Source organism: Argopecten irradians, chromosome 15 (assembly GCF_041381155.1).
Source record: "Argopecten irradians isolate NY chromosome 15, Ai_NY, whole genome shotgun sequence".
NCBI lineage: Eukaryota > Metazoa > Mollusca > Bivalvia > Pectinida > Pectinidae > Argopecten > Argopecten irradians.
In genome coordinates, this window is record NC_091148.1 from 15376368 (window position 1) to 15401375 (window position 25008).

Sequence of the window (25008 nt, forward strand, 5' to 3'; positions counted from 1 at the left end):
TACGGGTAGGGCACTTGATAAATATGGTATGAACCGCATCAACTCTGTCAGGTCTCCATTTATCAGTACATAATCCTTGTACACAGAAAGTGTAGGAGTTATATGTACATGTGTATACATCAACAGTTAAAATCATGGTTTAAAAGCACACTTAATTTGAAACATTTGTGACTGAAAATCCAGTACGTAATCCTTGTACACGGAAAGCGAAATTAAACACTAGGAGTTATGTAGTCTGTATTTGCATATTACAGAGTTATCTGTCCTTGCACATAGGTATTGATTGTGACATCATGGGTTTGCAAACGTAACATCATATCTTGAAAATCCACCCACAAAATAATGATATTACAATAGATACCTACCCAAAAGGGAGCTAACTCTGTAATATGCAAAGACCGATTATAAATACCGGAGGTATATACATCAACAGTTCAAATCATGATTGACAAATAAATTTTAAACATTTGTGACTGAAAAGCTGTTACAGCTCATCTAATTTATACACAGGAAGGTGTTCTGTGGGGGGGTGTTGGGGGGGGGGGTGAAGGGGGGTAAATACACAGGAAGGTGTTGGGGGGGGTGAAGGGGGGTAAAGACACTTACATTGTCCTGTAACTAAGGTGTGACCTAGTGACCTACAGGGTTACAGCACGACTATATATCATTACTGTAAACCAACATTCTTCGGTAGCTATTAAATTTCGCGATTTCAGTTTCAAAACAAGTCCGTGGAGATAAATTTTCGTGGAATGAACATATATTAGAAATTACATTAAATATATATTTAGTGATTTTTTAATCACAGAAATAAACCTTCCTGAATTAATTAAGATTGCGAAACTGAAAGTGAAGAAAAAAGTAAATCGTAAACGAAAGAAAGTTGGGTACAGTACCATGTAATTAGACAAACATCTTAATTCAAATCTCTCCACAGAAAAGCATTGCACAAGTTAAACAAATATCCCTTACATAGTAATTTGATTTCCCATTATTTCTGTAATGCTAATGTTTCGAGACATTTTAGAAAAGGTATGTTATGAATCTGATAAGCTAGGTTAGGATGGCTGATGTGTTTAACTGACTGACGTGTACTTTAATGGAACTTGGTGGGATGGTTTGAGGAACATACTTCTATTAAAGGAAAGTGTTGGTGGGTTATAGTTGTATATCTACAGGATGTGACTACAGGGATTAGGTGGGTGTTTATGAGGTATGATAAAAAAAATCACTTATCAAAGATAATTGTTTATTGAAAATAGATTAGATGATAAAAATTAAAAGGTTTTCATGTCATTCACGTAGCAATTGTTGTATCATCATATGACTTGGGATGTGTAAATAAAGTTGTATTGATAAGAATTGTCTAAAATTCTAACGAAAAGCAACAAGGTCCAGTGGCAAGGGGAATGATTTCAGCAATGTGAAAAGTTAACGATGTATTTCCCCTCTATATGGGGAAATAATGTAGGCAGTCAGCTTTTCAGTGTCAACTCAACAGACTCGAACACGGTCTGCTTCCTTCACAACTTCCACATGAACCAAACACACTCGGAACCCACATATGTACCATACACATATTCAGAATCACACACATACTGCATATAACCGTCACACATGTGCCACACCCACAGTCAGCTAACCTCACAAGGCCGTAGTATATCACATATATAAGCAATCGATATTATGTAAATGTTCATTTCAGTTACAATATAGCGTGGGATATTACATCACAAATTGTCTTAGGTCATGTTGGTGAATTTAGACAGAGACTGGGGGTAGTATATATTCTTTGTATGGAATTTGATTGGAATTATATTAACTGTTATCATCTTTGAAATGAAATTTAACTTTTTAATATATTAAGAAAATATTGATATCATTAAAATATAATAATATGAAAGAGGTTTGGAAGCACAATGAAAATGATTTAATCAAACATGAATAAATCAATTTTTTTTCCATCAGAGGAAAAAATTTTAATTAAAGAATTTTTTCAAATATGCTTTGTCTAACATCTTCACACTATCATTCTAACCCACGTTTGAAATATCCAAGAAATAAATTAGTGTTCATATAGGATATTTTGTTAAGGTGTTTAATCATCTGTAGTAGATAAGTACCTCCAGTCTCTGCCTAAGGAGGGATCATCATACGACTTCAATCTGTCGGTATTTCTTACGTAAATTTGACACAGGGTCTTTAAACAATAATGGATCCATTCTAGCCTTTGACCTCACCAAAGGCATATATCCAAATAACTTAACAAAGTTATCAACACAAAATTTACGCTGCATAAAATGGTCCACTTGAAGCCAAGGCGATGATTTAGAACTACTGGCCATCATCGACTCTTTGTAGATTTTACGATGAGTCACTTTGATTGGTGGGAGTTTGGTCACATGACTGACTAGGAAGTTTAGAAGAATATCCTCACAGTTCTGCGATTGGTCCACTATTTCCGTAAAAGCACTACTTAGAAAGTTTGTGTACAAAAAATTATAATACCTGAAACAAATGAAAGAGAAACTGTTGAAACCAGCAATAAATATGGTATATATTCAAGTATGATAACTGAATCTCAGTTTAAACCAATCTCAATTTAAATATCATCAAATATTCAATACCAGCTATCATGAAAGATTGTAGCACAAGACTAATTCAATGAATATTCATTACCTTTACACATGGTAGGAAATAGTACCAGCTTTAATAATGTGTATATCTATTATATCTGATAAATAACAGCATGACCATCATTATTAAAGTAATATGAGTACTAAACATACAATCATGCTAATTTACATTACTTAAATGAGATATAACAGCGATAGAATTAATGAATATTCATTAACTACATAATTTTATGAATATTCAGTACTTACACAATTATATGAATATTCATTACCTACATAATTTTATGAATATTCATTACCTACACAATTATATGAATATACATTACCTATGATAAATAGCAGCACCAGTAAGAATCATTGAATATTCATTAGTCCATTTGGATGAATAACTCCAGCGGTTTTTGGAGCTGTCCCAGTAATGTCCTCGTGCTGGGTAGCCAACGATTCGCTCAGGGAACTCCTTCCAAACACTGAATGCAAAGTCAATCTGTAAATATCAGAAAGGTATGCTAGGTGAGCTTGTTTATTAGAATGGCATGGTATAACATTTCTCTTACCCCAGACAGGGATATCCATACAGTTCTGCGGTGTGAGATTTTTTGATCTCACCCTAGGGTAAAGACAAGCTACACGTGATCTTTGCATGTGCTCACTTATGGTAAGAGAAAAAGAATCATTCACCCTCTTTGGGGTGAGACAGGAGATCTCAACCCTCGGGATAAGATTCTTAATCTGTCAAACACTCGGCATGAGTTCGTCTATGTAAACAAACCTTATGTAAAATGCTCAAACAGAAAAGAATTCTGAGGTAATATTTCTTGATACAGTTTCATGGGATAAAATTATCCAAGAAAACCATAAGCAGTTTTACACTTTCTTCAACAAAGGACAAATTTATCTTAAATATGTATGTGACAACATATTGTAGTAACAAGAGCAAACCTGCTTTTTACTGAATTTAGCTTTTTTTATTTTGGAATGTGATTAGACCTTTAAATGACCTTGAGGGTAAGATAATCACTATAGCCTTTATAAATAATATTCTTTTGTGATCTGAGCGACTTACTTCATCTGTGGTTAAAAGGCTGTCCTCATCAAAACTAAACACAGCATCTGTTGTGATTTCAGGGTAAGGATGAAAGCGATTGTTGATGGACTGGAAAAATGAAAAAAAAAGACATATCATACATAAAGTAGGGATACAAATATATAGGTTGATCTGATTTCATATACCAAGACACTATACATTGGCAAAGTTATCCGTAATTTTAGTGGTTTTTATGCTTATTGAATTTTAAGTGCACAAGGGTGATTTGTATAATTTGGTTCCACAATAATTTGGATATTAACATTTTATTTCATAATAGTGTCTAGAAATGAATTGGATTTGGTCTGAAGGTATTATCTCCCCTTACATAGTTGGGAGCACTGAAATTTGAAGGGATTATCTCCCCTTACACAGTTGTGAACCAGTTAAAGTTACACTGACGACCCTGTCCAGCTGAGTACATTACTTAGAATTCTATACTGTTACAGAAATAATCTGAGTAGTATACCCTTCTATAGCTACTTATGCTGCATTTTAAATTGGGGATTTCCTTAGTTCTGCTACTGATAGTTTGCACCTGAAATCAAAACTTAGAATGGATGCTTTTCATCCTCCTACTTACTGTGATGTTTCTGGTTTTTACAATAACAGAGATATATGTCTATAACTACTGTGATGTTTCTGGTTTTTACAATAATAGAGATATATGTCTATAACTTACTGTGATATTTCTGGTTTTTACAATAACAGAGATACGTCCCAGATCTCCTGGCCATCTGTTAGTCTGTGGTGGTGGAGCATCACAGTGCCAAATCACAATCATCTACAATGGCAAACATAGAGATATACATGTAGAACTATACTGTATTTATTACAAGCTAAAAGTAAAATAAATACATGTAATTGCTATATTTTAAAAATCACATTTTCATTTGAAAACAGTCCCTTTTACAGTAAATAATTATGTTTATTCATTCAAATTGGAACCATGGAAGGCACTTTTCTATTAATCGTAACTGAAATCAACTTTCTAAGTCAACAGACAAATGCTTTAAATTGCCTGTCTTAGATATAAAATAAATGTGATTATCTGCCCCTGTCATTGATGATGGAGGTTTCCTTTACTTTCTGTAAATTGGATGACTTAGATGTAAATAAAATGTGATTATCTGCCCCTGCTATTGATGATGTAAACACAAAATGTGACTATCTGCCCCTGCTATTGATGATGTAAACACGTCAGAACATATTATTTACCTTCTGTACATTGGATGACTTTGCGATGATTCTGATGAGTCGGAACAGTGGACTGGAGGATAGGTGGACTCGGGAAGTTGCATAAATGACGGCTGTGAATTGGTTATCTGGTTGTAGGCCAAGTGGGCCGTAGAAGTACGGGAACTGATGGAGGGTATCTGAATACTCGGGCAGTAAGGCTAAAGCTCCGGGGAAGTTATTCCACAGGAGCGGAGAACGAGACTGGCGACTCACTCGGTCCTTCAAAATCTATATCAAAATAAATGGAAAACAATACTTTTGTGAAAAACTTGATTTTTATGATGAATTATATTAATGGTAGCCCCAAACAAGCCATATCCTTTCTTTAACAGCAGATTAAGGTAAAAACTTGACAAAAATGATCACTTTTTTGGGTTTATGGAAGTGTATGGTAAATGAATAATGTTCGGACACATTAACCATTCGGCCTTAAACAAAGATATAGAGGGTTAGTGTTAAAATTATTTGACAATTGACACCAATCTCTCCTAGAGTGCATTTACAGTCCCCACATTTCACCTTTAAACGACTTTCAGTTCTGACAAATTATAATTTGTTGAATCAATATTAAACCAAACAATTATTGATTATTTTGCCGATACACTAGATTTACTTGTAAGTAAATAGTCACAATTTGTATACGACTTCTGTCGTTTAAAATAAAACCATTGTGACGTCATGAATAAAAGGGGCGCAATGTATTAAACAATCGTCATGATGTAATATTCTGTGACTCGAGGTCAACAGACGCCCAGTCCGTGAGCCGTTGACAGAGGTGAATGTGGGGACCGCAATGAACTCTGGGAGGGATTGAGTTGACACCTTAACCACTCATCCGGTGAAGCCTTGTAAATGGAAGACACTGCATGGTTGTATAATGTCAATCTGATTAAAATACAGATCCTTCTTACCACTGTGTTGGATAAGAGGATCTGACAACATCCAATTAGGGGTCATGTTCAGGTGACCTTTGGAAATGGCCAATCACATTGCTGCTGCCAGAATCTTGAATGTGACTTTAAGGCGACAATGTTGTTTGAAAAAGTTTTTCGAAATATTTTCGTATACGAAGTCATCTTGCCCAAACAGTAAAACAAACCTAATTGTATATGTATACTGGGACGAAATGCCGTTGTCAATTGATGAAGCAATGTGTAGAAAATGCACTGGATCTGAAGTACACGTAGTTAAAAGGTCATCTGAACATGACCCCTCATGGGATGTTGTCAGATCCTCTATGGAACGGAGTGGTTATAAGGATCTGTTTTTAATCAGATTTTTATAATATCAACAGAGATTTGTATGTAGTAGATTGTCTAACAACAGCAACATTATATTTCAAATGAATTAACTGATACAACAGATACATACACTGCCTTACAAACAGGTGACTCTCAGAGTACAAGCAGTCAGTACCTACACAGAGATTGATGATGTGAGAGGACAGGTCTGGGTCACACCACAATACCAAACCTTTGATGGCTGTATGGTACGTACAAGCACTACGGCTGTAGGCAGTGATAACGACATTAAAACACACTGCATATCATTTCACTGACAAATCTTCTTTATTGTCCAGTACATTTGATTGATAAGCCAGATTTTCTCACTCTTTTTACCTGGAGTTTGGGTATACACAGCAAATTACTTGTATTTGTACTACTGGACGGTAATTATTCATTCAGATCAGGGTTTTCATCAGTATCAGTGGTAATTTGAGAACATTTAATGTATCAATTAAAAAATTCACTTATATCAAAATGGAGCATAGGCAAGTGGCATATAAATTTTTTTAAGGAGTTTGATAAATTTTATATCACATAGCAACCCATGTTAAAGATTCTATTGATCACATAATTTTTATTATAAGAAATATAATCAAAACTTCAAATTTCGTCTCTACATAAAACAGTATAAATCTGGCTTGGATGTGACGTTTCCGTCTACTTAAACAATCATATGACGTCATATATAATATGACATCAAAACTACATGTGATGTATTAATAGTGATATTACACATATGTCTTATAATATTTATGACATAGCCGTATGACATGGATGAACGGGCCAGTTATGTAATAAATAGATATTTTATATAACAATTTTATTACATAAATGATCAATGATTGTATGGGTTGTTTTGATGACCTTTTTTATACGATTCAGACCAATATCCAGTAGCTGGTGTTTGATTCTCCACCTAGTTAGTTACACAAAACATATGGGACACCTATCTGCACTAAATGACCTTTCAGTCCTCTTACAATAATGAAGTCTTTCATACCAGAAACAAATAGCCTGTAAAGTACAAGCGTTGGTAATGGTTGGGGATATCTGCTTACAACATGCTCTTTAGAGTTATCTTTGATCCCTTTTTCTGAGATCCAATGTTTTCCCCCACCAAACTGGATTCCCAGTTGTGAATGATTTTATGCCCAGTGTGTGTTTTGGAACAGACGTCACATTCATAGCACCTAGCAACTTGTGTCAGCTGTATGGCCATTACTGCCTAATCATTCCTATTTGGTGCAGTGGAAGCCTCTATAAGTGTACACCGCTGACTGACAGTCCGAGAGGCGTCTGTCAGAGATACGCTGATCCCACCGCTCGGCTAACAACCAAATCAGGACTTAAAAGTCCAGGGCACCTGTAGCTACAGCCCACACAATGGGAGACTGTTAAGTCTACATCATTCTCCATATGTTCATGTGAGCTCATCAATTTGGTTTGGTTGAATTTTTGTCCTGTAAACAGTTTGGTTCATTTCAGGAAAGGCAAGAGTAATGGGAGAAAATCCATCTGTCCTTAATTAGTCATGTCATCTTGACAATTATACTCTACAGATTAGAAGCCATTCTTATTTCTACAGGTTCAACACTTTTACTTTTACACCCGGTCCACCCCAACTGCGAATGATAAATATTATGAAGTTCCTTACCGTCAATCGATTGATTTGTAACACAGCGAGAAATTCTGTACTGTGTAGCGATAAACGCTAACACTCTACCGACACAACGTGGCTATTTTTAGACTCGAGTACTGTCGCCAAATCCACAGGTAAATCGCGGGGCGCTCTGGCTACATCAGCTATACCAAACACAATCGTAAATGTTACAAATACCGTAAAATCTTGTGTTACTTACACACCAGTGTACTTTGCACATGTATTTTTTCTTATGGCTTTAAATACTGAAAAAAATCTACTATCGGTATATTTTGCGCATTCAAATTTTGGGGAAAACGATGTCCGGGGAACCACAAATTCAGTGTTATAAAGGTGGTAATTTCATTGCAAAACATTCACAATAAATGCTTGACAACTTGCACAAAAAGTGTTGTATTTAGAAGAAATAACATAATATAATTGCACTGTGCTTGTTTTCTTTTATTGGCCACCGTAACTGAAACAGTGAAATATATCTTGCAGAACATGTCAAAAACATTGCCAGTCCGCCGTATTCGATCCGTACACATGTCAATGTCTGGAGATATTACACATGAATAGTTATCAGAACTATTTGAAAATATTATAATTTAGTTACTTTAATATTGCCACAATAAGTTTTAAGTGTGTTTGAGATCATTAACAAACTTTAAAGAGCATTCCGATAGCATTTACGTTGGCTTGCAATAATCACATCGTGAGTGAACTCACTATCTGTACGGCACCAGATCCAAGCTGATGGCTAATTATATATAACAGTACGGTTAAAATGCCACTAACCTTCTAGCTTGTCAGTTTTGCTGTAATAATATTACAAACCACTTATTGAAAATCCTAAATATAGGACAGTTTAGGACTCGTCTTATAAATCCCACGTGTGTTTTGACTTTTTGCACACGGCCTGCAGCCTGGACATGTTATGGCGGTTCCCTACGTAATGAGCATAGCTAGATCTATAAGGAGTTTCATATGCAGTTTTACTAGAAATATGAAGATTTGTTAAAATATCTAAAATAAAGAAATACTAGTCAAGTGAATTTTTATGCAATTTGAAGAATATTTGTTTTGTTTTTAAGTAGATACAGACGCATTGTTGATGATATATAGATCGGTTAAGCTAACTAGCCATTCAGTTTCGTTAAGCTGGATGAGAGGCCCGAGCGTAGCATCCAGTACCAGTTTACCTGTGGATTTGGCGACAGTACTGGAGTCTATAAATAACTACACTCATTCAATACATCGATACAAGTCAGCGGTAGAGCGGTAGGGGTTTATATACACGCATCGTTCGCAGTTGGGGTGGACCGGGTGTAACTTTACATAACCCAAAAGGTACTAATATGCTTATCGTTAAAGAAGTGCTACATTGGAACTTTTTTGGAAGGGAGATAACTCAAGTTGTATAACCTACGCATGGTGACATGTTATATACCTCCAGTGTTGTGGACACGATTTTTTCCACAGAAGAAAAGTAAGTCTCCCACAGAAACTGGGTCTGCTGGCGTAACTGTAAGATATCTGGCTGCTTTGCTGCTCGCACAATGGAAGGAACCTGAATAACAGAAAAATAATTTATTAAATAACAAATTCTGAGTGTAGGTTGTTACATTATAACTTCCTTAAGAAGAGTTTACTGAAAATGAATTTCTGCTTATTACGAAGTAAATTCAAATCCCCGGTTTTGGCTCCTCTTTCTTTGTACTATGTACTTTGATAAACGTATAATGAATTTGCTTATAACGAACTATGTTTTAATACAAAATGATTCTGTCGAGCAAATATTTACTCTTACACAATTTTATCCCAATATTTGTTTTGAATGTGCTGAAGCCTTGTCAAAGCTTTATTATTATTTTTACAATCCGGGGTTTATCTAACTTCAAACTACAATTCCATCAAGAGAACTGGAGGAAAGCAAAATATCAAAGAACAAAGGGACCAACACTAAGTCCCTCACAACAAATGAAACCAAACTATTTTGCTTTGATATATTGACAGAGAGTTCAGCTTACAGTACAGTTATACAAAAGTAAAACTGTTGAATCGGTGTGATGACAGCTTTGAAATGTTTAGGATGTATAACATGGATGAACATCACAGGATGACCATGCCCTTGAAATATGACATCGGGAAGGAAATAAAGATTTTTTTTCATCAGTTTGTATATGATTGGTCCAAATCTTTTATGTAGTCCCAATCATGTACAATATATATATATATAATGTCACAGTTTGTTAGACAGGTCCCAATATCATGTACATGTATGTACTGTAGCGAGTTCAAAGCCCCAAATATGTATACTTGTTGTGTTTAAGAGGCCCAAATTATGTGCTTGTTAACCAATCGTTTGTATTAACTTGATGTCAAGTTTGTTGTAATAGAATATAATCAGTTCTTAAATTAGCTTACTATATATAGCATTGTTAACAGCATTAAGTATATGTGAATCCTGAAGTTCTAGTTAAATTGCCTTGAAGTGCGGCTGCATCGAGACCCTTCAGTAGTACATTTAAAGTTTGATGTATTAAGAAAATACTGCTAAAATCTCCCAATTCCAAAGCATTAAATATTGACGCTGTAACAATTGTACAACCATCAAGGATATTGGAAGACTAATTACTGCATGTAAATTACATAATTACAACAACATATCCCTCTGTCTTCTGTATGTTACAAAAGCAAACCAATCTCCAAGACTCCGGAAGCTCATTACTATTTTTATCAAAATTTTAAGCCATTGGCCTAAACAACCATTGAAGTTCATCCATGGTATAATATAAGGAAAGCAGAGGCATATAACAGGCCAGATATTAATTATTGCTCTGTATATTGTGGTTAATTAAGGGATAAAGAGCAGTAATTACAACATGTCTGGGTCGTTAGTTTAGATAATGTCTATCTCTGTCTACCATATGATCATGTCGGGATATTAGGTCGACTACATTCACCATGGTGCCAATGAATCTTTGATATTTTTTTTTAGACTGAGAATGTATGTAGCAAAGGTGGTAGCTATAGGGCTAGAAATATCACAGTCAGAAAATTGTCTATCTCTGTCAATTCAGATGTTTCTAAACTGTTAAGTTGCTAATATTGGCAGTGGTTTTACTTTCGATAAATTCGCGGATACATCCAAATTTTTGAGACTCAATACTTCCTGTAATTTATCAAAATCATGGTCTCACATATTACAATCTGTCGCAAGAATGACGCTTTAAAAGGCTACCAAGATAATTAATGAAAATAAAACCCCGCAAATAAGATCCAGAGAGTAAATTGCAAAAAATTTACACCACAAAATTTAACAATTGTACAGTATCATTTATTCTCCATTAGTTCCCCCGTCATGATTCTATTTTTAGCCTTCATTATAAAGTTGTTGTGAGATCACTGCCATTCACACAATATAAAAGATGATTATTGTCATTCCAGAAAACAGAAGCTGTAATTATAAAATATGATCCTGTTGATTTATAGAATCATTTAATTAAATCAAACCTTGACATCCCACAATAAACTAATTCCCTTTTCAATTTTAACAAACGTAAAAAAATAATCTCATCCAAGCATATTTTTAAAAATTCTAATCCACCTAATGGCCAAGATGTAACTGAAGATGGTATATGAGTTCTGGTCAGGAAGGACATGATTACATTACATTTTCTCTGTGTTAACTGCCAAGCTACACTTTTCTGCCTTTTCATCTTTTTGAATCTGTAGGAATGTAAACTATCGTTCTCTTCTCCTTTAAAACACCCAATACCACCAACTCTCACCAGTAAAACAGACATATAATTGCTGGTCAGGTTGAACACAATTTAATTATATTTCTCCCTGTATATTGCCAAATTTCATCTACAGCAGTTAGAATTTAATCAAAACCAAATAGGCATCTGCTATCTTGCATCAATAAAAATGTTTCAAAATTCAATTATTAATTTTTATAATAAGCGTGCACTTTTAGAAATATTTGGCTGTCAACAATTTAAAATTTTATTGCCAATTTCCTGTCACAATCTCTCTACAAACGATTCTACATAATAGATGAAAGATTTCAAAATATTCACGACAGCTAAACATGTGATTTATAAATTGATTAGCTAGCTAAACTTCTGTCTGTAAGATTTTTACCAATAAATATATGTTATATTAATGTTGCTCGCTTTGAAAAGTACAGATACTCTTATCGGTCTTTGAAAAAAATAAACACATGATTTTCTAAGGAAATCCACATGTAAAAAGTGACTCAATGAAGAAGACACAGATGGAGTGTATATGTAAGAACAATTAAAAAGTCATGCAGTTTTGTTTTATCATGAAAAATACACTGTTTGCATAACATACATTGTATTTTATATAATTACAATGTTAAGGCAATAGACAACCAGTGTATTTCTTCAAAAACTATCAGTATCGGTATTGTATAAATACTGGTATTGTTTCACAGAATACCAGTATGGTATTGTACCTTTTCATTCTTAACAGTACCCAACCCTAACAATCAAGACTTGTGTAAAAGTAAATTGATTCTCTTCCCATGATGATCCATACCTAGTATGTTCCTTCAAAAAGTAACATTTTTCACCTCAAAATTTTGAATTAATGTAAGTGTCTTGAATCAGGTTATTTAAACCTCTTCCATGAAAAAAAATCCATTCAATAGGGCCAAAAATATGAATTCCTGGTATTAAAGTGAAAATCTCGAAACTTTATTGTATCCTTAATGCTGCTTTTATCATCTGTTTCCATGGTTATCGGTAATCTTTGACCATCAATCACACCAAGTATTTGTCGACCTTGAACAAATCTGTTAATTTCAACTTAATGATTGTTCTGCAGGCGGAGAGACAAATCAGCTGACATTTAGAATCAGTATGGCTGTTTGGTTGGATGTGATGTATAGTTCTACAAATGATGGGTTTCATTGTCAACCACAAAGACATCATTAACAAACCAAATAAAAGAATCAAACTTAATGCATGATCAAAAATAGAAATTTGTAAAGGCAACATTTTTTTTACTCTTGAGGTTCTAGGAAAGCATGTGATATGTAAATCAGTAACAATAGGATTATGACCCTTGACCTTGATTGTATTTTTATATCCATAACCAGATCATTTGGTTTTTTTTCTTATGCAGGATAACAGTACTTTATATTAGATTTTATATTACTGAAGTAAGTGTTTCGAAAACTGTAAAGGGGCCAGAGTGGCCGAGTGGTTTAAAGATATCTTCATCTATTACCACAAGCCCTCCAACGCTGGGTCGAAAGTTTGAGTCCCATGTGGGGCAGTTGCCAGGTAATAGTCGCTGGTTGGTGGTTATTCTCCAGGAACTCCAGCTTTTCTCCACCAACAAACCTGACATGTCCTTAAATGACCCTCGCTGTTAAAAGGATTTGTATAATGTACTGTAAAGGATACAAAACACAACACCAGCCTATGATGTTTTTGTTACTTAACATATTTTGGGCCCACGGAAATGCTCAGCTCAAGAGTATTTCCTACATTAAAAGCTCAGAATAAAGTTAAAAAAAAATTGAATTCAAACAGAGACATAAAGCTTGATTTTCAAGGGTGATATCCTTAGTGTCGTTTTTAAATAGTGCATCAATTAAAAGCCCAAGTCAGTACCACTGAATATAGATTAGATTACGCGTAGAGTATGGAAGTGTTTTTCATTGAAAATCAAGTATTAACTTAAAATAACACTTTACACTACAAACATCAACCTAATGTGTACCCTGCATTTTTTATTGTATATAGGCAAAATTATCTATGTTATTTAAAACAAATGATATTCAAATAAGTAATGATTTGAGAAAGTGATTTGTTGCTTAAAACTTAGAGAAAGCATTAACCCTCTAACAGATAAATATGCCAATTAGAGAAAAAAGATAAATGTTAGCGACAAAAGAAAAAGTGATGATAATTAAGCAAAGCTGTAAACGTCATAAGTTAGTTAACGGCCACATCGTCATTGTACAGGACCAATCTTTAACTGTAACTTAACATTTGGTAAGAACGATATTTTATTAACAAGGTTTGCATTTACACCATCACCATATCCTTTTTAAGCAGAGAAAATGAAAAAGACACTACTTTTTTCTAAAAGCCCTTTAATACATAAGGGAACCTCATTTTATTTGTGACGACCCAATTTATGGAATACCCACTATAAGAAAAGTGGAAGATGAATAAAAAATGTGAATTTAATGTCTTCTTGATTTTGTCTAGCTGTGAAGAGAACACATCAGCCTGACACCTATGAAAGGTAAGCCCATTGGATACCTTAATTCACTTCCCCGACACCATGGCTAATTTGCTGACCTTGACATTTGAAATTTGAACCTATCCAAACTATTCTCCAACACGAGGTTTGGGTATCAAGTTTGACAACAACTTCTGTTTAGAAATGAAATTGATAGACATCTGGAATTTCCCCCTGGACCTATTCACTCACACATACAATTTATCTAGTAACAATATTTCTTACACAATAGATGAGATCTTTTTTCAACAATATAATGGTCAATATATATATACCCCAAATAACTGCTGAAATATTTGAAAAACTTAAACTACAACACATTCACACTTTATTTTATTGTAGGTCAATCTATGAATTAAGGTTCATAAACAGAAGCCAATGAGTAGTAAGGGGACAACACAATGTTAAATACGGTAATGAGAAATAGATTGACTTTGGACTCAGCTCTTAGGACAGTTATGTAATATTTTATATGTGGGTGAAGTATTTCTAACCACTCTGTACAATATACATGTGGATAATTTATATATCAATCTACTGCTCACGTCTAGTGTACATCAATGGAGTCATGATGGGCAGCAATCTGTTCATATCTTCTCTGATATCGTAATTTTAAGAATGCTATGAAATTACAAAATACTTGGCATAATGCGAGACAAAAATATCGTAGCTGATAACAAATAAAGATAATAAAAGATATAGAAAGGCAAAAATAACATACAACGTGATCAAATGAGGATACATTCATAAATAAAAAAAATTTTTGACTTTACAGAAAAAGGTAGCAAATCAGTGTAGTTATTATTCTGTTCTAAATCTCAACTGCCCCCAAATTTAACTTGTGTACACTTCTAGTTTAAGTAACCTGCATGTAGTTCTTGGTTAATTAGGAAGTTTAAGGCCGAGTACATTAACTGGGAAGCTTACATGCAGACTGTAGGTTGGTGATTTTTTCTCAGAGAACTCTAAAAACCAGAATTTAATAAACTTCTAATGTCCTTAAATGTTCATATAGCAGGAGTGTAACAAACATAATCACTAAGATTATAAAAAGATGGAGTCTTTATTTACAGTGTTAATGTCGACCAAACCGAGACCCGAGGTAGAAGTAATGTCGCCCAACCGCCAATATGATCATTGATCACAGTGATTTAGATAAAGCCTGCGATCCCATTTAGCTGATGATATCACTGTAAAGGAGTTTATTAGTCTGATTAACGGTGCTCAATTCACCGCAAAAATGTAAACACGGATTACTCCAATACGGTATAAACACACATTGACTTATCCTCGGGAGCCAAACAATGACATCATCATTGTGTAGATAGGATTAGCTTTGATTACCAATCTTCCGACGAGGAAATTTCATACCAGATTTCAAAATCAATAGACAACCGAGGAAATCATTTCATCTGTAATTTCAATATACGCCGTGATACTAGGCCCAGGGGTAGATTCTGGCTAAACCCATTTTACTGGCTACATGTAAAGGCACTTAGTCGTGATCGTGTGTTTCTTCTGTAATTTGGTTTATTGGAGTAACATTGACAGAGGTTCTATACAATACACATAGAAGTGTAGTATTGTAGGATGTCCTCCATCATATTACATTAAAGTTAGTATAAAGAATATCAATACAGTTGTTACATAACATTGTTGTATCGCCACTTTTATCAGATTTCTGAGATCCCATTAAGCATATAGACGGTGATTTGGCAAGCCTGTTATGATATATAACAATGAACTTCTGATGTAACTTCCTATTTAATGTTGATTAAATCAACACATTTTGTCACAGCTGTAAAAATTCACCCAGTGTTTTATTGCAGCGTTTAATGAAATATTTAATGTATATCGATAAAATTGTTTCTGAGAAATTCAACTTGATCACTTTGCAGATAATATCCAATTATTTGTCTGCCACTACCAACTCTGATTTACTAATCAGTAACAAAACTCAGTTAATTAATCAATCTTATAATACATTAATCAATTTTTGTTTTAGAGATATGGTCCAGACAGTCAGTCAAGAAAGAGTGAAACACTAATTGCAAGAAGAATTTGTTGATAACATAGCCAAGGTTGACCTCCTGAAAGATGCTACATTGCTGATGAATGAATTTTTTCTCCCGTCAAAAATAGGGACAGACAATAGCAGACAATTTAGTATTTTTCTACAAAAGTGACTAACAGTACAAAAGTTACTTACACCAATACCAGTAATCTTATTTCACTTAAGTTAAAACGATTAATTGCGTCCCCCAAAATTTTTTTTAAAAAAATCATGGCACTATGCCCTATATAAAATGAAGTACAAAAGCAAAATCAATCATTTCATATTACTAGAATTTTTTGTGTTAATTAGACATACATTTACATCAGTAAACATCAACTACTGTTATAATGATGACTATCAATTATGAACTCTTCGTGGCGGAGCATCTTTACGAAATCAGCAAATAAAACAAAAAAGACAAACATCATACATGGCAAAAATCTGCAGTTTTTACACCTCAAGTTATTTCCACCTAATCTGTGATAATTTCTGTTCAAGTCAAATACTTGCATCCATTAGAGTTTGGGCATTCTTAACTGAACAGATCTACAGTGACATAAATCACAATAGCTTTAAAGACTCATTAGCAGTGTCGTAGAAAAACACATTTGTATTTAAATAACAACAAATTCAGCGAAATGAGTTTTCAGCATTCCCCTCCTAAAAGTCATTTATATTTACTATGAACCATTACTTTCTAACATAAACTGATGAAGTGCACTAGATACATTTATCAGACACTACGACATGATGCAAAATTCTATACCCATGACATCAATGTATGATAATGGCTGTTGATGCAATATTTGACAAATTGTCACAAAATTTAAATATCTCTGCAATTTTGAAACCAAACTCAATTAGCGGGCAGAGGAGGCATTGCAATGTTCATCTTTAAGGATGGAAATTTGAATTCTTATAGCAGTAATTGACAATCGTTTTAAAATGGAAACGTTGAGGAAAATGAGCCGTACCGCGGGATCTGAAACAGTATAATATTTTCATTACCAGATATTTATTGACATTGTGCCATTCTTCAAATTACATACAGTGCTGTAGTAATTGTAGAATTTTATAGGCTCTGTACAAAGTTCGTTAAGACAAGTTTGAAATTAGAGAGATTTGAGAAATTCCAATTCAATTTATATTGAGCATTCATCACTTTTCCTGTTTCGCTATATAGTGCAATTAATGTTCACTGATTATATATATATAATCAAGAAGACTTTAATAGTTTTTGTATCCCTCTGTACATGTGGATAAAAGTCACTGGAAAGATGTAACTACTATAGTGCTCTAATAAAACACAACTTTCCGTTCAATGATTTATTTGTTGTAATAACATACAAAAGAGACCGGGGGTACTCAGGCCAACACAATCATGGACATACTTTTATGTCTAATAAATAAATTGAAATATTTTCATTGAACATTTTCTGTATCTTAGTTAGTAAGTTGTTTCACCATGCTTAAAGAATGATCAAGGTCATATTGCAATGCTGTTCTTTAACTTAAATACTTTGTGCTTTGCCATGCTATCACCCAATTGCTTATCCTTGTGTATACTCTGTTATATAGATAATTCCTGAAGTCAACTTTAACAACATAATGAATAATTCAACCTTATTTCCAGCAGTGTCAATCTGCTTAACTGATGCAGTAAAGCTGAACAATACCTTTTTTTAAAGAGTTTCCACATTTTCTAGCTAAAGCATTAATCGGTGAATTGCATGTAGGAGGCGACTCGGAGCCTAAGTTCGGTGAAGGAGAAGCACGTAATCATGGTTAAATGGATGAATTAAGTAGCAAATTCTGATCCATTATGTTCTACTTATCCATCTAGTTAATATAAAGCCTTATCATGATTCTCAATCGTTCACCCCTTTAAATCCATAATAAACCATTCCTGCCTTAGACCTGGAAGAGTTTACATATGTTTTCAGGGAAGATTAATCAGGACCTACATAGCAAACTGTATAGTCTCTTTAACAGTAAAAAGGTGAAATTACGATTGAACAAATCATCCCGATGCCACACCATTTACACATGACTGATGCCACAGAATGTCCACAGCCACTGGCCTACACTATACCCTCTGACCTGACAGCCATCGTACCTGTTAGCCAATTACGATGATTGACATTCAGGCCCAGATAATGCCAGAGCAATATTTCCACTAATTTGCCAAGATTTCAGATTAAATACAGTAACATTGTTTTCCCATGGGATAGTTCCAACAACAAATGAAGGCAACACCAACAGGCAAAAGGTAATTGATACTGATTTCATTGAAAAACTGCCTCTCTAAAAGTGTTTGCCATAGAATGTAAAATAAAATCCCAAATCTTATTTCAGGGACATTATTTAAAATATAAACTGCCTTCAATATATACAATAGTGAGTTATTTGCTCTTTTGTAATGCATTTCCCTTCCATAGTAACATATTGGAGGATTTCATCATCACTCTACATTATAGTGTTGTTTTTCTGCCAAAGGAGTAGATATGATAGGACCAGTAGTTGGCCTTAATTTTTCAGGCCGAAAAAAATTAACTCTCATCCCCATCAATTTCATATCAATAAATACTCTCATACTTGCCATTCATCAAAACATAATTTTTTATAACCATGTACACGATGTGTCCCACCTATGACGTCATCAAATTGATGATTTTCCTCTTCTCGCCAAATTTTGCTAGAAATTCATCATCTTTAGGTTAGAAAAGGCTTGAAATGGATTTGGCCGCCACCTTGGAGCAACTTTACATTTTGCATGGATATGCGTAAATACACGATACACAACATGTGAAAATCTCTTTCTGCTCCACGAAGGTGGCCAAATTCATTTTTATAGAAAACCACTCAAAAAGAATGATTTTTCAAGGATTTTTGTGAAAAATGGCGGGAAACTGCATGTTGATGAAGTCATAGTGAACATAATTGGCACATGCGGGATATTTTCGAGATGTAATGTGTTAGAAAATGTATTCAGCTGTTATATGGCAAAATATGTTGTTCTTTAATGGAGAATTAATTTTGAGGCCATATTCGAGTATTAATGTACCTTCTCCTTTCACCTGTTTCCCTGAATTGGTGACACCAAGGGAAAGTTGAGGGGTTCACAATGAGATATACATCACTCACAAAATGAGGACAATATAATGTTATGATGCAGCACAATGTAATATGTTTCATGTGTTTCAGCGTTCTTCTCACCTGTAAATAACACTGTCTCATTGGCATAAAATTCATTATATAAGTATAGGCACTAATGGCCATATTTTATTTAATTGCTGAGTTAGTGTGATACAAGTTTTGCTGTTTTTCTCAAATATTGCCTTTATGTGTACTTTCATGTAAAATTTTGTATAAATTAGCATTTCTTTTTACCAAACTTTTTAACAAAACTCCATGTAACAAAAGGTACATGTATAATTTAGGGGTTATGATTATCATACATATGCAGAGTATGGAAACTCTATCTTCTGTCAGAGAATTCAAGATCAAGATGTCAATGGAGCTCAGGTTCTGACCCAAATTAACATAAACCCACACTCCTCATTCAAGAATATATATATATACTTATGTTTTAAGTTTGAGGCTAGGGTTGCAGGACCGTTCCCAGGTTCAGACCCAAGTTTACAGATTTTCATAATGTACATAAACGACCAAGCTGTTTATAACATTAAATACGTGGCCCAGTAGTTGGTTAATGTGTCAGCCTTAACTTATACCACCAACTTTAGCAGCATTGCCCTGGTACACTACTAGCTGTTTTCATTTAGTTCTATCCAGGGACAAAGACAGCCAATTTGTTAAGGTGCTCAGACATATTACAAATAGCTCTTGCCCTCGAACAATGCATCCAATCCTTTATTTTATAGAAATTACAAAGAATGCACTGTTAATTAAAGTATAGTACAGATTCCTGCATTATAGTCTGCAAAGGCCAAAGGGGGACAATTGATACAAGTCAAGGACTTTGAATGAAAACAGGCAATTGGTTAAGCTGCCCTCAAATAATGAGTTAGGAGTCCCAATCCCCATATGATGGAGAAGCTGTTAGGTCGATGGTTTTCTCTCTCAAGTATGCTGACTTTTCCCCTTCACCTACATGTAAACCTGATATGTGTTTTAATTTACTAGAGGGACGTGCTACATTTTACTTGACAGGAGGGATGTGGTACATCGTTTTACTTGACAGGAGGGACATGGTACGTTTTACTTGACTGGAGGGACGTGGTACGCTTTACTTGACTGGAGGGACGTGGTACATTTTACTTGACTGGAGGGACGTGGTACGTTTAACTTGACTGGAGGGAGGGACGTGGTACGTTTTACTTGACTGGAGGGACGTGGTTTGCTTTACTTTTCAGTACCACCAGTCTCTAACACAGCCAACCCACTTGAGACCTTATTAGTAAGGTGATCGCTAACCCTTCCACAGAATCTATCTCTAAAGGGTTTTAAGATTGATGCAGAGACCAAATAATTGGGTAGTTAAAGCCACACACTGCGAAGGCCAATAAAGTCAGGTCTATAAGGGTAAGGATTGGAGCAGATTTATAGGAAATAATGACAGGAATTGTATTGAAGGTGAACACTACAGATTAAATTTATCTAGGTCAAACTGTTTAAATTAACTTGATTTGCGTATCTGTTTCATTTCTATATAACTGAATGCTTTTTTTGCTAAAATCCATTTTTTATTACAAATGAGTTTAAACCAAACTTTTATTTTAAAGAAATCAAAATCATTAACCTGTATGATATAAATTGCTTCATGCTAAGTCTGTAAAGGGAGATAATTCATACATTTCAATTATACCATTTTTTTTAGTCAAACTAACACAGAACTTTTTAAACATTTTCAATACTTTTAAGTTTTGCTTACAAGATGGAAAAACACTGAGGAATTTTCATTCAGACAGTTATCAAATATTTACTGACATTTATTTTATTAACTAAACTTTTAAACATGACAGTGTATTCTATCTTATTTCACGGTTGAGCGAACTCTCTTGCCCGCATACCCTTAAATATAACCTACTTCCAAATACAATACCACACATTCACATTTGAATGTGATATGTCATACGATGAACCAAGCATGTTCTATAATTACATCCTCGAGGTGTCTCTTTACAGAAATGTGTGGCAGTTTACAACTTAATATGCATCACATACCACTATCTCAAACCATGTACATGTTTACAGCAGTAAACAAATCTTCCTTTTGTACCTGGGTGTCTTGAATTGTAATTTGTTTTCAAAAACAGGAAATTTAAGATGAGTTTGAAAAAGAAATGATGTATGACTTTATAATAAATTGACATATAATGCAAACATACCTTATGAGGCCTAATCAGGGTGCCTGTTCAAATAAGCTAGGGTGCACCTTTGCTTTGATTAGTTTAACGTCCTATTAACAGCCAGGGTGATTTAAGGACGTGCCAGGTTTGTTGGTGGAGGAAAGCCGGAGTACCCCGAGAAAAACCACCAACCAGTGATCAGTACCTGGCAACTGCCCCACATGGGACTCGCTACCCAGAGGTGGAGGGCATGTGGTAATATGTCGGTACATCTTAACCACTCGGCCACCGCGGCCCCAGGGTGCATCTACCATTTTATCATTTTTTTTTAAAATGTATTTTACCTGAATGAGGCTATTTTTTTCTTCCTTAAAGAGGGTCTCTATAAGGCCTAATCAGGATGCCTGTTCAAATAAGCTAGGGTGAACCTACCATTTTCTTATTTTTTTTTTAATGTATTTTACCTGAATGAGGCTAATTTTTTCTTCCTTAAAGAGGGTCACTACCTTTTTCTAATACTTAACCTCTGAGAAGCTTAATTTTCTTTTTTTCATTTTTATTTCTCCAAATAAGGGTACCTAAACCTTTTTTATATTCTACCTAAAGGGGGTTTAATTTTGCTAGTTATTTTTTTTTTTTTTTTTAGATTTTGCATTTCAACTTAGAATATCCCACTTCAGCAAAATAAAGTCCCCCCCATCCTCACCCCCCTGGGAATGTCGATGTCCGTCATATCATCCTCATCATCTCAAAACAACAGGCTTATTAACTACAAAGTATATATACATGTAACTATTCAAAAGTACAGGAACAAATAAAATCGAAGTAAGTTGGTCAGTTTACCGACAAACTTTCCATCAAATTTCCGACTGACCTCATAAATCACACAAATTTAACCCAATGGAAACAGATGACCTGCCTGATTACAATTTACACAAGGTTTTCATTGTAAATCTGATAGATTAATAGCAAACAAGTGAGCGCCTCTGATCCAATTACCAAATGTCCAGAAAGCATTCCTAAACAAACACTGCCTACAAATTAATGCTAAGCTTCATTTCACCCAAGTGTTTTAAGTCCAGTCAGGACCATACTAACCCTAAAACAAGTCTGCCTTGGTGGTCACAACTGGCTAGAACATATATATATAAACCTTTACAACATTTGTCTTAAAGTTAAGCACTTTTTAATTGTATTTTATTACTTTTTCTTAATTTGTCATAAAATTCAAACTTTTTTTCACTTAAAAAAAAAATTGTTTTAAAGGTACTTATACGTAATGGGCTCAAAAATAAGTTCCCGTAGTTGCCATGATGGACTCATGTGTAAAATGCATTGTCTGATAGATCACATTAATTGCAGCAAACTTCCAATTATTTCATATTAAGAAATCTCTATTGAATTGATAACCAGTTTGTGGGATTTGGAGAACTGGTCTTATTTATCTGATCAAACCGATGGGAAAGTTTCAAGTTTTACAATGACAACCAATTGTTTGGAGGGGTAGGGTTGGAACTCCAATGGAAATAGGTGGATTCTTCTTTGTGAATAACTTTACATTTAGTATGGATACCCAAGACCCTAGTTTCAACCCTATCATAGATGCTACTTATGTCAAACTCGATGCTTTTAACCTCCACATAGGAACACAAATTGGGTGTGGGGTCTTTGAGTGACCATAGTTGTTGATTAAAATTGTAATTGAAGGTGTCTTGGGAGATTGTGACAACCTACCTGTAATAACTCAATCTACAAAGGGAGACAACCTACCTGTAATAAAAGTCTTTCGTCCCCCCATATCACAGACTTCTTCCAGTCTATCACTTCAGAGAAAGGCAGTTCCCAGCCGTTACTTAGCAGAAATGGAATACTCCCTGCCTGCAGGGCTTCCAAAAATCTGTCAACAAACAAGCAGAAATGGAATCTATGCATGTCAAGTATCCATAGTAAATAATTTTAAATTTTATTTCTCTAGCATTCTAAATTAATTCCATTCACAAAATATATTTTATCAGAGATAAGAGCTTTTCTAATGCTGACAATGAAATTAACAGGGTTCCCATTATTTTTTATCAGAATTCAAAGCTTTTTCAAGGTTTTTTCAGGGACAATAAGTGGAATTGAGAGTAATGTAACATAAATGATGCTGACTGGACCTATTCCAACATAAATCTACATTCATTATGAAAGAAACCATAAACAAACTTTATATCAACATTGGTTTGTTTGTGTAGCTTCCTACATGTCTCTCATTTTAAGAGTTTAACATATAAGATTATTTCTGATCAGTTGAAGAAATTACAGATTAAATCAATGAATAAAATTAAAGGCCTTATCAATAAATTTCAATAAATTTTCCTTGTTTCCCAAGGTTTTCCCTATCCTGATTTTTATTTCAATTTTCCTGACTTTTTCCAGTTTTCAAGGATGCATGGGAACCCTGACTTACGATTTTTGATTACACCAGGTATACAGATCAACATGATGTAATGTTACCAACCTTAACTATGTAATACCACATAGCCTAATATTTATTAGCATCAACATTTCTTGATCCAACAACAAGAAAATTAACTTGTTTTAACATTTTCTGCATGATTTCAAGGTATACATGATATGATTTAGCCAGATTATTGAGGTCCATGATTTCACGAAAAAAACATGATAATATAATCTTTATGAAAATAGTTGCTACACGGTAGTACGAAGTTTAGACCAACATGGAGATAACAGAAATCAGTGAGGGAGAAATATAAAACACTTCACAATAAGTGAGCACATCTGTACACCATAATCAACAGATGGGATTCAAACATTGGAACGATATTTCTATAGGACTTTAGGAGCTGACAATGTACATTAGAAATCATTATATTTGAGATTACTTTTTAAAAACACACAATTTTTGAGAGAGGAATCCTTAGAGTAAGTGATATTGTTAGGTTTATGAAGAAAATATTGTTAAGATTTAGAAATAAGCTGAAGTGGCGGTATAATTGGTCCTACACATACCTATAAGAACCAAGTCTTCTCCCTCTTGGCACGAGTGAAAATGTGGCGTTGTAGAGCAGCTTCTTATAATCCGTCCTGAAACACACAAACAGGTGGCTTCTTTATATACAATGTTCAAAGATAATGGGCAGTTTGGAGCAAAGAATATCTAAAATATTCATCAAATTTCAAATACTAAATTGAACTGGTATACGAGTCACATTTTCTATTAGATTTTGGTGCAAAAATGTGGAATTAAATTGTAAATATTTGTGGAAATTACACACCCAATCTCCCTGGCATTCTTATCCCATCTTTTACATTCACAGTCATTAAAATTCTATACATTGTATCTCTATCTTTGTGTATTAATTTTTTCATAATTTTGTTTATCAAACATCAGAGTATTTCTGATGTTGACAATGTTAACAAATTAAGTATAATTTCCAAAAAGAATTACTGTATTGCCAT

The 25008-nt window shown here is 34.2% G+C and overlaps 1 protein-coding gene across 1 annotated transcript; it reads right to left on the bottom strand.

The window, feature by feature from the left end:
- Positions 1–568: 568 nt before the first annotated feature.
- LOC138308614 (exostosin-1-like) lies at positions 569–25008 on the bottom strand. The gene is made up of 9 exons (XM_069249657.1): positions 24998–25008; positions 24559–24633; positions 23317–23443; positions 9341–9460; positions 4942–5190; positions 4406–4507; positions 3703–3792; positions 2963–3123; positions 569–2508 (listed from the first exon to the last, which is right to left on the bottom strand). Exons 1-9 carry the CDS (start codon positions 25006–25008, stop codon positions 2151–2153), a joined length of 1293 nt encoding a protein of 430 aa, XP_069105758.1. The 3' UTR covers positions 569–2150.